Source organism: Dromiciops gliroides, chromosome X, assembly GCF_019393635.1.
Source record: "Dromiciops gliroides isolate mDroGli1 chromosome X, mDroGli1.pri, whole genome shotgun sequence".
NCBI classification, from domain to species: domain Eukaryota; kingdom Metazoa; phylum Chordata; class Mammalia; order Microbiotheria; family Microbiotheriidae; genus Dromiciops; species Dromiciops gliroides.
The window spans coordinates 8,464,151-8,480,116 of NC_057867.1; the positions used below are offsets into that span (position 1 = coordinate 8,464,151).

General features: G+C 46.3%; 1 protein-coding gene across 2 annotated transcripts in view; it reads left to right on the forward strand.

The window, feature by feature from the left end:
* The window catches only part of PLS3 (plastin 3), a 116,074-nt gene that overhangs the window by 74,852 nt on the left and 25,256 nt on the right, over nt 1-15,966 (forward strand). For both annotated transcript variants that reach the window (XM_043974260.1, XM_043974261.1), the window contains exon 4: nt 11,280-11,443. In XM_043974260.1, the coding sequence (XP_043830195.1) occupies nt 11,280-11,443 (164 nt within the window). The remainder of the gene's footprint in view (nt 1-11,279; nt 11,444-15,966) is intronic.

Sequence of the window (15,966 nt, forward strand, 5' to 3'; positions counted from 1 at the left end):
TGAAAAGACAAAAACTCGAATCCAGCTAAGCATCTGGAGGTATTTAGCCACTGCCTTTTCCAAAGCCGTCGTGCCCAAGGAAGGCACTGACTGGTGATATGGAGGGCACACTCTGTTCTGCTGCACAGTCATCATTTGGCAAAATCTTTTAAACCAGTGACCCTGGTGCTCCTTCTGGGAAATCCAGGTGTTCATGGGGGCTGTTCCATCATCTTGGCACCTCCCCTATGTGCATTTTCAAGTTTGGTCCATAAAAAAAACAGAGGAAGAAATGCTGGTAGAACCGAATGACTGAACTTAACGTAAGGCCCGAAGTGCTTCTGCGTTACGTCGTTCTTTTTTTGGTGGGGCAATGAGAGTTAAGTGACTTGCCCAGGGTCACACAGCTAGTAAGTGTCAAGTGTCTGAGGCTGGATTTGAACTCAGGTCCTCCTGAATCCAGGGTTGGTACTTTATCCACTGTGCCACCTAGCTGCCCTATGCATTACATTGTTCTTAGGCGCTCCTCTCCCCCTAACTTCCCCACCCATTCCTGTTAGTTCTTGCCATTAGATGCATCTAAAGCAAACTCAGTCCCTTTTCTCCTCCTTGAGCCCCCCCTTTTCTTAGAGGGATCCCCTGGCCTGTTGTGCCACCTGGACATGAACAATGTCAGGTAGCAGCTACAATCTAAACCACTGGAGTTCTGTCCCTGCTTTCTCCAGACAAGTACTTAAAATAGCTTAAATAACAGGATGCGAGGGGAGGGAGGGAAAAAACACAACATTTCCTTTTAAGGCTCCGAATTTTTTGGTGCGATTCAACCATCGTCGGGCAAGGACATGGCTGTGTAATAAGCTTATTTACTTGAAAGTTGCTTGTGGGGTGTTGGGGAGTGAACTGGCATTTAAACAATTACTTTGAATAAAGGGCATAATGAGATTTGCTTTGAAACAAAAAGCAGATGTAAAAATGCAGCTGTTTCTGGAGAGAAAGGGAAAGGAAGGAAAAAGGAGGAGCTGGTTGAGAAAAGCTCTGCCTCTGGATGAATGCAGAAGGGAGAGTTGTCGATGGCAGGACTTGGTCAAGGAAGTGCGGGGGTCGGGGCGGGGGGGGGGGTCTCTTCTTAGCAATGAATCGGGAAGGAGTGATGGTGTGTCATTTACTTTTGGGAGGATTGAGAAAAAATCCTGACTATCTGAAGATAGTGACCTTTGTGCCAGATAAGGCCCATCTTTGTTTCGCCGTGTGCCTGGGTGGGGGGCTCCATCCCGCTAGGCAGGATCCTAGCTTTAGAACTGACAGGGACTCCACAGGCCATCTAGTCTGGCCTTCACTTTACGAGGAGAAATCTGAGGACAAAGGAGAAGTGACTTGCCTGTCACTGAGCTAGTCAGTGACAATCAGCATTTGAACCCAGGCTGGGTGACTCCAGATCCTATTCTTTTGTCCCTATGTTAGGCTGCCTCTCAGGTGGTTAGATCCTTACCTTGACGTTTTGACGCTACAGTGAGCAGGGGTCCCTCTTCTTTGGAGAGTGTCAGCAGAAGAATCGTGCAGAAGGGGGAGAGAGCACCAGAAAGGTACTAAAGAGACAAAAGGAACCTTGCCACCGTGATTAGATGTTCTTTTGCCAGTCAATGAAATGTTTCTCACCCTTTTTCATTTCATAGGCTTATCGGATCATAGAGTAGAAAGAGACCTTGGAGATGTAGGACTATCAGAGCTGAAATAGCTAATGTCACTCCTCTTATTTTACAGAGGAGGAAACTGAGGCCAAAGAGCTCAAGGGATTTGCCCAAGGTCACACACATAGTAAGTGACCAAGTCCATACTTGAGTCTTGACTTAGGGCCGCCACTTTCCCCTCCACAGCACGACGTCTCCCTTGCACACTCCAAGTGTTCAGAGCTCATTCGTTTGGTCCCTTAGTGTAGCATTGGATCTATCACAACCTGGACATGGGCCCGTATCTTTTGCTTCCTGGCTGTGGTGATCAGATGATCAGAGCTTCTAGGGCTCTCTCCCTTTCCCTCTCTGCTCACCACAGTCTGGGGTGGAGGGGGTGCTGGGAGCTGTTTCTGGAAAGGAAGTAGACTAGCATCAACATTTGAGAAAAAATAATGGCAGACCGACCTTTCCAGTACTTTGTCAGCTGGAGGGTTTTTTAAAAAGTTCATTGTTAGCCATTTCGCAGCCTCCTTCTGTCTCTTCTTTGAAATAGAAACCATTTCCTCCCCAAAATAGATGGTTGGGAGCTCTAGGGAAGGCCAATTAAGAGCGAGAGGATTTCAGGCATAGACGGGTGTGACAGACATGAACAGCTGCCAGTAGCAGCACCTTGGAAATGGCCAAGCCTTCCTGAATTCCCAAAGGAACAAATAGTTGGCCTGATCAGACCTTCAGAACCTTCTGCTCTGCCCAGGAAAGACATGGGAACCAGGATGCCTTCCTTGCCAGTGCTGGGAAAGTGTGGTGTCAGATAGGGTTTGGGGAGACCATTCCCCTCTCCTAGCAGCTGAGATGACCTGATGAAAGGGTCCTAAAGGTTACTCTTTAGATAGTGAAATCGAGCAGACCCTTCCTGGGGGCCAAACACAAGCTTCAGCTCCTTCTCCGGGAAGTAAAGCTTTCTGAGTCCCTGTGGCCAGTAGCCAATTCCAGCGAAGACCTTGACGATCATTTGCTTGACCAAATAATGCAGTCATTCCCAAGGGGTGGGGACCTTATTGGTTTGTGGGAATCCAATGAGCTCATACTTATAAAAAGTGCTTAGCACAGTGCCTGGCACATAGTGGGCATGATAGAAATGGGAATGGGGTGTGTGTGTGTGTGTGTGTGTGTGTGTGTGTGTGTGTGTGTGTGTGTGTGTGTACACGAGCACAGTATTACTTTGGCCCCTTGATGACGTGGAACTCTCAGAACTGCAGAGAAATGAAAAGTGTGGTCAGCCAGCTGGCCACCCCCACCCCCCCCATCCTCCCCTTTTAGTAACCCACTCTACCATTATAGCCTAGTTGCTGACCTGCACCAGTGGATGTGGTTTCCACATCAGGAGTTCCCTCTGCCAAAGAAATCAGAGGTAGGAACCCAAAAAAAAAAAAACCATTGGGGGAGCAGGGAACTGGGTCCAGGAAGATTGGCTGTGCTCAGGTTGGGGTCACATTTTTCTTGTGCTTCGCAGTTTAGAAAGTGCTTTACCTGCAACCCTAGGGGAATCGGGAGACTTATAGACCATCTAATCCAACTGTCTCCATTTGCAGAGGGGGAAATTGAGGCTCAGAGAGGAGGATGGGCTTGTTCAGAGTTCCAGAGGGTGGTATGGGGCACAGGCTGGGACTTGGCTTGAGGTTCTTTGATAGAACAAGTGCTCTTTTTGGGGGGGTGAGCAATGAGGGTTAAGTGACTTGCCCAGGGTCACACAGCTAGTAAGTGTCAAGTGTCTGAGGCCGGGTTTGAACTCAGGCCCTCCTGAATCCAGGGCCAGTGCTTTATCCACTGCGCTGCCTAGCTGCCCCCGAACAAGTTCTCTTTTCAAAGAAACATGCCAAGGGGCAGCACATGTATTATCTATCCCCAGTTTATGGAGGAGGAAATTGAGGCTCAGAGAGGAAGAGCAGCTTTTCCAAGGTCACACACCTAGTTGGTGTCAGTTGGAGGTCAAACCCAGTTTCTCTGCCTCCGCAGTGTAACTCAGAGGCTTCCTAGGCCTTACTCTCCCAGCTACTCTATTTCTTTTCTTGAGGGTTCCAGAAAGCCATCGTCTGACCTCTCCCCAAACCTGAACTTCACATCTTGTCAGCACAGTGGCATATTCTTCTAATCTAGAGTGGTGTCATTCAAATTCCCCATCACTGTGTCAAGCTGCTCTTGCTCAGCCCAGTCCTGGGCTGGGTGCCACAAGGCATGCATTTGTTCTTGGTTTTGTTTTGTTTTTTTTTAATTTTTAAAAATTAAAAAAAAATTTTTGGTGAGGCAATTGGGGTTAAGTGACTTGCCCAGGGTCACACAGCTAGTAAGTGTTAAGTGTCTGAGGCTGGATTTGAACTCAGGTCCTCCTGAATTCAGGGCCGGTGATCTATCCACTGTGCCACCTAGCTGCCCCCAAGGCATGCATTTGTAATCTGTCCCTCCTGTTATCGAGTGACAGATTGAGTAATATCTGCCCCCCACTCCTAGCAGTGCTAGACAACAAACACCTCTTTTCTCTCTCCCTCCCTCCCTCCCCACCCCGAGCTCCTCAACATTCAACATTAGTCACATGACAGTTTCCCATCCAGCCAATATGAGTTCCATTTGCTTCCTGGGACCTTTCCTAATCTGGGGAAAGGGGCACTGTATTTGGGGCCAGAGCCCAGCTCTGCTATCCCTTAAAAGGCTTCTGTAGGTGGAAGGTCATGAGGATGTTTTATACGGTTGGGACCTTGAGTCAGGCATCTGCCTTCTCTGAGCGTCTGTGTAATGAGAGCTGCCAGATGGTACCGTAGTGGAGAAGGAATCGGGACTGTGGAAATTCTGGCTTGCAGTGGGAAGACCCCACTGGGAGTCTGCTGCAGGGAGACCTAACGTCTGGGCCTTCTGTCTAAAATGAGGGCTGCGGACCAGTCCAAACCTTCTAAGGTCCCTTCTAGCTTGAAGCTTCCTTCAGATGACTATGTGACCATGTTTCTGGAAGATTCTAGCACACCCTGAGCCCCCTTGTTATGTGTTGATTTCTGTGCTGTTGCTTTTGAGAACCTTCCATTATCAAGTCATAGATTGTCAGACTTGAGAGAAGCTCATGAAGTTCTTGGCTCTGTTCCTACTGCTGATCAGGATGGGAGCTTTGCCCTCCTCCATTTTTCCCAACCTGGGCTAGTTGGTCCCTCCTTGGAAACTGATACCAGCCCAAGAGGGTAAAGGAATTTCCCAGGGTCCTAATACAAACACGCAGGTCATTGCCTCAGTAACACACAAGCTTATTCAAGGACCAGAAGGGCCTTGACTAGTTCCACATTCCCCAGTGGCCTTTGCTCGCTCAGTGTTCTTCTAAGGGGGCCAGGTAGAGTCCCTCCTTCCCAGATGGGACCCTTGGCCCCAGCTTCTAAAGAATCTACAACTTATTGCAAGGAGCTTCATCTCCCCATCTCTTCATGGCATTAGGACCCCAAAGCTCTCTTTGCCTAAAACCAGAAGTTTCCTTACTTGCCTTGGACTGTCTTGGGGTGGTGCAGGGTTTCCTGTCCCCCTGCCTTCCTAGGTACCTTATTGTCCCAGGCTGGGTGCTGCTCTGATGGGGGCTCACCCTGCTCAGGATCTTCTCCTCTCACTCCCCCAGCTGCCCTGCTTAAGCATCTTTATTCACTGAGGGCAGGTATGTTCTCTCAGCCTTCCCTGTCCGTCAGAGGCTGCTGGTCACATGTGCAGTGCCTGAGGCCACAGACACATCTCTCCTAACCCCTCAGGTGGCAGGTCCCTCCACTATGGTAGAGTGTGTGTATGGCCATCATGAGGCCCGGCTCTAGTCTGGATTCACTCACTAGCTGCTGTGTGATCATGGGCCGGTCTTAGCCCCTCACTGGGCCTCAGTTTCCCCATCTGAACTAGATGGCCTTACCATCCTGAGACTCTCACAGCCAGCTCTGGCACATGAGAACACACAATTGAAACCTAGCTACTAGCTACCAATCCTTTCCCCCAGCAGCCCCAGCCAGCCCCAAGTATATTCAAAGGCCCATTCAAAGGTACGCTGGACAAACACTCCTGGCCTGTTGTCCTTTCTGGAGCCCTTGAGGCTGCTTGTTGAAGGCTCCCAGGGCACCTGCTTTGTTTTCCAGCTGCCCAGGTTGGTATAACCATTATCATTTAGGCCCTAGGTTCACACACAGTTCTCTAGTTAGTCTTATAGACTATTTCCAATTTCCCAGTGAACTAACACAAGTACCAGACCAGAACAACCCAACCCACTGTATGTCAGCTGTACTGAGGATGCAGACACAAAGGGAAACTGCCTTTGTCTGTAAGAAGCCACAGGTCTTTGGGGAGATACAAGAGGCATGCAGCTAAATAGCTACAAAATAAAGAGGAGGTCATGGTTTTCAGGGTTGGGGAATTTGGAATTTGGACCAGGAAAGGCTCCCCTAGTCAGGGCCACTTGAGCCAAGCTTTGAAGGAAAGCAGGGATTCCAAGGGGTCGAAGTGAGCTTTCCTCACAGCTCTCAGGGACGGCTCTCAGGGATGGCCCATGTAAAGGGTCAGACACAAGCAGGTGGGAGGGTGGGCCGGACCAGCAAAAGGGAGTGATGGGGTAAGGTAGGCTGGAACCCAAGCGAGAAGTGCCTTAATTGCCCAACTTAGCTGGTTTTGATTCTAGAAGTAAGAGTGAGTCATGGGAGCTTCTTGGGGTCAAGGGGGGGTTGATATAGTTAGACTTTGGCAGCTAAATGGAGCATGGATTGGAGAGGAGAAAGCCTAGAGGCAGAGGCACAATTAGAAGTACATTATAGGATGATTTAGATATAAAAGGTGATACCATAGGTAAACTAGGAGAGGAAGGAATAGTTTACCTCTAAGATCTTTGGAAAGGAGAACAGTTTATGACCAGATGAGATAGAGAATATTATGAAATGCAAAATGGATGATTTTCATTACATCAAGCGAAAAAGTTTTTGTACGAACAGAAGCAATGCATCCAAAATTAGAAGGGAGGCAGAAAGCTGGGAAACAATTTTTATAACCAGTACTTCTGATAAAGGACTCATTTCTAAAATATGTCAGGAACGAAATCAAATTTATAAGAATCCAAGTCATTCCCCAATTGAGAAATGGTCAAAGGATATGAACAGGCAGTTTTCTGGTGAAGAAATCAAAGCCATATGAAAAAATGCTCTAAATCACTATTGATTAGAGAGAAATGCAAATTAAAACAACTCTGAGGTACCTATCAGTTTGGCTAATATAACAGAAAAGGAGAATAATAAATGTTGGAGAAGCTGTGGAAAAATTGGGACACTAATGCATTGTTGGTGGAGCTGTGAACTGATCCAACCATTCTGGAGAGCAATTTGGAATTATGCCCAAAGGGCGATAAAGCTGTGCATACCCTTTGACCCAGCAATACCACTTTTGGGTCTTTTGCCCAAAGAAGTCATAAAAAAGGAAAAAGGACCCCCATGTACAAAAATATTTATAGCTGCTCTTTTTGTGGTGGCAAGGAATTGGAAATTGAGGGAATGCCCATCAATTGGGGAATGGCTGAACAAGTTGTGGTATATGAATGTAATGGAGTACTATTGTGCTGTAAGAAATGACGAGCAGGCAGATTTCAGAGAAACCTGGAAGGACTTGCATGAACTGATGCTGAGTGAGATGAGCAGAACCAGGATAACATTGTACACAGTATCAACAATGTTGTATGTTGATCAACTGTGATAGACTTGACTCTTCTCAGCAATACAATGGTCCAAGATAGTTCCAAAGGACTCATGATGGAAAATGCTCTCCAAATCCAGTAAAAAAGAACTATGGAATCTAGATGCAGATGGAACCATACTATTTCTATATTTTTATTTTTCTTTTTTGAGATTTTCCCTTTTTGCTCTGATTCTTCTTGCACAGCATGACTAATGCAGAAATAGGTTTAATGTGATTGTACATATATAACCTATATCAATCAGATTACTTCCTGTCTTGGGAAGGTGGGAGGGAGAAAAATTTGAAACTAGAAATCTTATAAAAACAAATACTGAAAACTATCTCTACATGTAACTGGAAAATAAGAAAATACTTTCATAATTTTATAACATAAAAAAAAAGTGCATTGTAGGAAGCAGTCCAGGCAAGAGGACAGAGAAAGGCAAATGGGAGAGATGATTGACTCAGTAGACAGAGTGCTGAACTTGGAGTTGTTGTGTAGTCATTTCAGTTGTGGCTGACTCTGTGACCCCATTTGGGGTTTTCTCGGCAAAGATACTGGGGTGGTTTGCCATTTCCTTCTCCAACTCATCTCCCAGATGAGGAAACTGAGGCAAACAGGGTAAAGTGACTTGCTCAGGGCAACACAGCTAGGGAAATGGCTGAGGCCAGATTGGAACTTCTTGACTCCAAGCCCAGCACTTTATCCGCTGAGACACCTAGCTGCCAAAACTTGGAGTTAGGAAGTCCTGACTTCAAATCCTGTCTCTTATTTAGATGTGTGAACCCAGCAAGTCACTTAACCCCTCTCAGCCTTAAGTTTCCTCCTCTGTTAATGGAGGTCCTAATTGCATCTACCTCATAGGATTGCTGTTTAAGGTTAAGGGCTCTTGAAATGTTTACCTGCCAGTGTTTGTGGAGACAGAAATAACAAGCCTTGGAAGGTGTTTGAATATGGGGTCAGAGCCAGTCCAAGGTTACATTGGGGTGGGGGGAGGGAGAAAGGATGGAGAGGGCAACGGTAAGTTAAGCACAGGTAAAGGCTTGGGGGTGGGGAGGATATTGAGTTAGAGTTTGAGAAGCTTCAGGGATGCCCAGTGTGTGACACCGAGGGTGAGAAATCACATCTGTGAGCAAACTGGGCCCAGGGTGCCAACCTCATCAACCTCTCTGGCTTTGGTGTAGCGGGGGAAATGCATTCAAAGAAGAAATATAGTCCGCTGAGGGCTTTGGGGGGCCCCTCCCCTCATGTCTAAGGGATTCTGGGATGAGGAGGAAGAACAAGGGCCTGGATGGGAGGCCTGCTACTTAGCTTCTTATTCAAGGCCTATTTACTCTTGCATTTCTCACAAACTTGTCTAGCTAGTTTCCCAGATCACAGAATTTAGAAACAGCAAATTAAGGTGTGGGGGAGGGGAGATGAGGGTGGGAAAGCTTTGTTAATAATTAATTAAATTATCGTTTACATCTCCATAGCACTCCACCATTTACATTCAAGCCCCTCCTCAAACCTGTGATCCTGATTTAGCTATCACATTCCGCCATAACAATTAGGGGCCTTGGCATAGCACCAAGGGGTTCAGTCACTTGCCCAGGGTCACACAGCTAGTATGTGTAGGAGGCTAGATTTGAACTCAGGTCTTCCTGGTTTCAAAGTCAGCTTTTCTCACTATGTCCTGTTGTATTTACATCTGCCCCCCACAGATAGTCTTTGAGCATTGACTCGGCTATAGGCCCAATTTAGAGTCAAGAAATTATTGCAATGATGGTTTTTTGTGCTCTTTAAAAAGTCAGGGAGGGGGGTGGCTAGGTGGCATAGTGGATAAAGCACCGGCCCTGGATTCAGGAGTACCTGAGTTCAAATCCGGCCTCAGACACTTGACACTTACTAGCTGTGTGACCCTGGGCAAGTCACAACCCCTACTGCCCCGCAGCAAAAAAAAAAAAAAAAAGTCAGGGAATACTAACTACCCTTGACAAAAGTTTTCATCAAAAGTTGCTAAAAGGAGAGCAAGGTTTTGCAATTGGAGAAGAAGCCTTCGGTTTTAGCAGGCAGACTCATCTATTTTGGACACTTGTCCTTCAAGAGGAACAATAGATTGTGCCTAAATACTGTGCTATGTAGTTCTTTCTTTCAAGTGGCTGGTGAGACATGGTGGTTGGGTCCCCATGTGTGGTGACTGGGGAAGCTGATGGCCTGAGGGAAAGGTCTTGGTCTCCCATTCAAAAAGCTCTAGTGATGGCATCCTCAAATTGCAGGAATCTTAACTGATAGGCCTGAAACTGTGGCAGCTGCCTTTTAGGCCCTTGGGCTGCCAGGAGGAGACAATAAGTGGAATGGGGCCCCTATGTTTCCTTTCTATTCTTCTGGATCTGCTTTTCCTACCTTTATATTGCTTCAGCAAGCCCTTTCCTAGTTTCTTTATATTCCTGGACTTGGTGGGCCTATTGGCTTTAGAGCAGCCCATTAGTTTGATGTGCATTCCACTTTGAGATGGCCTCTGGTTTTGTTTGTAAGTTAGATGGAATGCACTACCACGGTCTGGAAAGGCAGGGCCTTTTTCCTTTTGTTCTTGATAACCCTTTGGGGCTATATTCCAAAGTGGAAAGAACCCAGTGAAGTGTGCACAGGGGCTTTTGGCTGTTCTGTCCACTACTCTTTGGCCTAGAATTAGCTTCCTTTGCCTGATCAACAAATATTGACAGAGGCAAAGGGGACCTTTGCTTAAGTCTATCCCTGATTAATCAGGAAACTCATCTGGCTATTTATTGGAGGAAGGACTGTGGAACTCCCAGGGTGGGTGAATTGCTTCCAAATAAGTTTATGCACCCTCCTAGAGGGTCTAGGTAGAAAAGGAGAAATAGGGGAGGGGAGAGAGAATGCTGGGTTGGCACCCTGCCTCTGTATGATCTTAGGCATAGTCTGACCCCCCCCCATTCTCGGCCCCCTACCCCATGAGGGGGGCGGGGTTGCCTTCAATCGTCTCTACCAACCTTTCCAGCTTTAGACCCATGATTCAGTGAGATCTGGGTTCCAATCTACTTGCTACCTGCATGACCTTGGGTAAGTCATTGCTTCTCAGGGCTATAGTTTCCTCATCTGTAAAATGGAGGCATGGATCTTGATGGCCACAGCCCTAGATCTCTTTCTTTCTTCTTCTTTTTTTTTGCAGGGCAATGAGGGTTAAGTGACTTGCCCAATGTCAAGTGTCTGAGGTCAAATTTGAACTCAGGTCCTCCTGAATCCAGGGCCAGTGATTTATTCACTGCGCTACCTAGCAGCCCCTGCCCTAGATCTTTTGATCTCTCACGCCTCTTCCAATTCTTACTCTACCACCCTATGATTCTTTCATTTCCCAAATGCATCCGTTCAGTCTCTCGCTTACCACACTGTATTAGTAACTCTTCTACACTACCCCTGGGCTTCATTCTACTAGTGCTTCTTTTTCAACTTTAGTAGCTCTTAGAAAACTCTCCAGATTCAGGGCACATTGCTCTTGAACTTCAGTCAAAACAAAGCCCCCAAAATGATGGTTCTCCTTTCTGTTGCCACACTTTTCCTTCCAGTGACTATGACTTTACCTCAGGAGCAGGAAGGAAAATGTAGCTGGCAGAGATCTGGTCACAAAATAAGAGAAATGCCCTAGGCTTCCTACTGTTTGTGGTTTTTTTTTTTGTTTGTTTTGTTTTGTTGTTGTTGCAGTTTGTTTTGCAGGGCAATGAGGGTTAAGTGACTTTCCCAAGGTCACACAGCTAGCAAGTGTCAAGTGTCTGAGACCAGATTTGAACTCAGGTCCTCCTGCATCCAGGGTCGGTGCTTTATTTACTGCAGCGCCACCTAGCTGCCCCCACTTCCTACTGTTTATAAAGCTTGTTTCCCCCCATTTTCTCTCTGAATTTTGCATACAGATCTCAACAGCAATGGATTCATTTGTGACTATGAACTGCACGAGCTTTTCAAAGAAGCAAACATGCCCTTACCAGGCTACAAAGTAAGAGAAATTCTCCAAAAACTCATGCTCGATGGCGACAAAAATAAAGATGGGAAGATCAGTTTTGACGAATTTGTTTTGGTAAGTCCTTGCAAAGCTGCCTGTCTTTTAGACACTGATCCTTCTAGCTTCTTTGCCTAAGGGGTGACATTAATATGCACATTACCCTATTCCTTTCATGGAGTCTTTGGGGGTTTTTTTTATTGCTTTTTGTTTGTTTTTTGTTTTTTGCTTGTTTGTTTTGTTGTTTTTTCAGGACAATGAGGGTTAAGTGACTTGCCCAGGGTCACAGCTGGTAAGTGTCAAGTATCTGAGGTCAAATTTGAACTCAGGTCCTCCTGAATCCAGAGCCGGTGCTTTATCCACTGCCACCTAGCTGCTCCCTACTTTTCATGAAGTCTTTACCAACTTTGATAGTGACTGGGTGGCCTGCACCAGACGCCCCCTCTCTTCAGGTCCAGGCCATCTGCAAATGGTCTGCTTCAAAATGCTGAAGGGTAGAGCCAGCCCAGTGGAAGTGAGTGCTTTGTTAGCATGCTGGGGCCAATGGAGCATCCCTAAGCTGTACCATCCATGTTGACTCATGTAGGCTCTGAAAGCTAGCTAGTTTAACTTCTGCATTCCATTAGAGATCTAAGTCCTTGTGCACATACCATCTTTGTATTTTTCCCCTGGACCCTACCAGTAAGTCCGGCTCACCAGCACCATTTCCCTTACAGTTTTTTTTTTCTTTTGAGGCAATTGGGGTTAACTGACTTACTCAGGGTCACATAGCTAGTAAGTGTCAAGTGTCTGAGGCTAGATTTGAACTCAGGTCCTCCTGAATCCAGGGCCAGTGCTCTATCCACTGTGCCACCTAGCTGCCCCTTCCAGCTGCCCCTCCCCTACAGTTCTAATATTTATTAAACTTCTCCTCCACCCTTTTCTGTCCCCCTCTCTGCAGCCAACTCCTAAGTGTCCTGGCATTTTGGACACAATGAGCATTTCATAAATGCATGTCTAAGTAAATCAAGACTAGTTAAAGTGACCTTGTAAGTGCCCTCAGTCATTACCAGGCCCAAGTCCACTGTTTTCTTTATTTCCCCCAACTGTTAGCTCAGCCATTAGGCCTTGGGTGATTCTGGGGAGTCTGACCCTTCTTTGGGGAGTCTTCCCATAGGGTTTTATCAGCTGCCATTTAATTTCTATATGACTAGATAAAAAGCAGACTTACTGATCATTTTTTTTTTTTTTTGGTGAGGCAATTGGGGCTAAGTGACTTGCCCAGGGCCACACAGCTAGTAAGTGTCAAGTGTCTGAGTCCGGATTTGAACTCAGGTCCTCCTAAATCCAGGGCCGGTGCTCTATCCACAGCACCACCTAGCTGCCCCTGACCATTTTCTAGGTACAGATGATTCTTGTCTCGGAGAGCTTAAAGGCTGCTGCTTTTTCTTGATTGATTTATCTAAGATGGCTGCTGGGTTGGGGGTTTGAAGTTTTTGGGCATGGCCTACATGGGCTTGCTTTGCAGTGGACTGCCCTATAGGCCCCTTTCCTCTTTATGGTATGTTCTGCAAAGGGCAAAAGGTGCCTTTAGGAAATGCGGGAGCCCAGAATTTCTATTTATATCACTAGTTACATGTAAGACAGCTCTCTCTCAAGAGCCTTTAAGTCATATGTGTGGAGCAGCCATTCAAAAGTGTCAGTGGAGGAGTGTGAATTAAGTGTTCAAGAGTAGACCCTGGGTTTGAAAAGACTCTGGCAGCTCCTTCCATATTGGAAAGGTTTGGATTCAGACTTGCCAATAGATTGTGGCCACTGTCTGACCAGCCTAGCTAGACATGGAGAGGCTACCCAGTGTCCCACAAAACTCAGAACGGTAGACCCTAACCTCTGGGCACTTCCCCAGGGACACTGGAAGAATGGAAGAAAAGGACCCAAGGGTGCTTGGTCCTTAGATGATGTCTCTAATGTTCTTTGAACTCTCCCATACTCTGAATCTCTGCTCATGACCCACGAGTTGATCTTTAACTAGGGGATCCCAACTTATATCCAAGTAGACTCACTTGCTAAAAATGAAATGAGAAGATAAAGCGGGGTTGCTTTGAAATAGGACAACTGTTCAAAGGTTTTTCCCTGCAGAAGCAAATACATGATCTGGTGTCACCAAACAAAGAAAATTCATGGTGCATTTAGTGCTCAGTCACTTTGCCTTGCACTCATCATGGTCATGAGCCAACACAAGTTCATGAACATAATTGCATTTCATTGCACGTCGGTAGGTATTGCAGAAGATAAAGTAGCACAGGAATTCTCTAAAGAGTGTGATGGGATCCTCCAAACCCTCCTCACAAAGACCTTCAGAGCTTGGCAGAAGACTCAGAGGAGGCAGATCCCCTAGTGAGCATGACACTGATAGGTCAGGACAGCAAAGTACATGAAATGGCGAAGATCCACTGAGGCTGCTTCTCTCGTGCTCTGTTTGCATTAATGACAAGAGAGAGCCCACCACAATGGACTCTGCACCCCAGAACCCAAGGAAACAAATGGCAGTGACGTGGAAGACGACCATCACATACAAAAGGAATCTGTTCTGGAAACAACACAACTTTTAAGGCGTTCAGGATAAGACAACCTTCAAATGGGAAAGATTCCAAAAGAATATAAAAGTACACAGTCATTTTCCTTCTCCCTCCCCAACCCTCAGCAACAATCAGCCCACATAGCTCCTTTGCCATCACCGGGAAAGCCATGAAGGATGCATCTGCTGGTGAGAAACGTAGGGAGGAGACAGGCTGTCTTTTGCTGACCCTTTTCTACAGCTGATCCACCTCTCCAGAGTCACACAAGTGATTAAGAAGCCTCCAACTTCCTGCTGTGTCTGTTTGCTGATTACCCAAAAACATTTTACTCCACAAAATGAAATTCAGCATTGCCCCCAACAGGTGTTTCCCATGCGTGTCCTAAAGCTAGAAAAGGTTCTGCACCAGATGCCACCATCACAGCCGTGCTAAAACCAGGATATGCTCATTGAAGCTGCTGCTTGGTGTATCCTATGAGTACCCACAGTGTGGATGAGGAGCTCCCATTGGCAGATGACATTGTACTCATTATGCCAGGCCCTGGCACAGCCACCTCAATGGAAGCCATATTCATGTGAAAGAGATCAGCCTAACCATGCAGCTTGGGGGTGGTAGATGCAAACTTCACATTGCTCTGATTGTGGCATGCACCTGGAGGGCAGCCCATTTTACCACGAAATCAGTACATTATTTTGTTTTGTTTTGTTGGGCGATGAGGGTTAAGTGACTTGCCCAAAGTCACACAGCTAGTAAGTGTCAAGTATCTGAGGCTGGATTTGAACTCAGGTCCTCCAGAATCCAAGGCCAGTCCTTTATCCACTGTATCACCTAGCTGCCCCTTTTGACAGTCACTCACAATGGGTAATGAATTTGGGCCCAGGGCAGAAGAGGAGGGGAAGATTAGGCTGAGTTGCATAATGTCTTCTCTAATCTCAAACTACTGTGAAAGCCAATCTCTTTAACATAAGTATTTGTCTGTTCTCCCTATGCTATCATATGATTCTAAGATATGGAAAACAAACATCTCAGGAGTACACAAATAGCACACATATTACATTACCCCACAATAACTTGGGTACAAGAAGTGGGCTAACAGACATGTGACTAGAGAAGGAGGTGGATGTAGAGATCATGGGATAGACAGATCGAGAGTTGCACCAGTGCCCATGAAGCAGAAGGTGTGGCCTTCAATGTTTTTGGGTGGACTCAATTCAAGAGACTTACCCTATGACACAGGCAAGAGTAATTCAGGATGAGAAGGTGTGGATGGGTTAGGTTCTGTAGAGGTAGAGAGAATGCCCACACCCATGAAATCATGGATACATCAAAGTGTCAAGAGCAGACATGGGCCCTGCCAAAAAGGAGCTTTCTGCTCACAAAACTATTCTTGGGAGGAGAAGGTGAGAAAAATCCCTGTATTGTTGTGTCATTAATTATTCACTAAGGTCTTTAAACTTTACAGATTTTGTTTGACAACAGTGTTCCCCCTCCCCCTTCCCACTGAATTTGGGCCTTCCTCCATCCCCAGTTTTGTATTTCACCTTCACTAGGCCTCAGCACCCTGCCAGCGTCCAGCACATCAGGAAACGTAAAAAGAGCATTGTCCCAGGGTGAATTTGGGGAGGAGGGGGTGGGGGGTGGGGGGTATGAATGGAATTCCAGTCTCAGTATCTTTGCCCTTCCTGATGGAATACCAACATGTGTTCTAATTAGGATCGTTTATTTCTTGCCATTTTCTACTGAAATACTGAATTTGCCACCATTTTCATCTCCAGTTCTTTTCAAAGCCCTTGGTTTTGAATTCTGTGCCAATGAGTAAGTTGGACTCAAGCTACAGTTTGGAGTGCTTGCTTGCATGTCTGATGCCCACATCGCATCCCCCTCATAACTGCACGTTTAATTAGGAAATGAATGCTATTCTGAACACTGCCCAGCTAGAACTGCATTTTGTTCTTTAATGAGAAAACATTCCAACCCCCAAGTTTATCTAGCAAAAAGAACACGTCTCTAGCAGGAAGATTTTCATGGTATGCTCATTTTGTT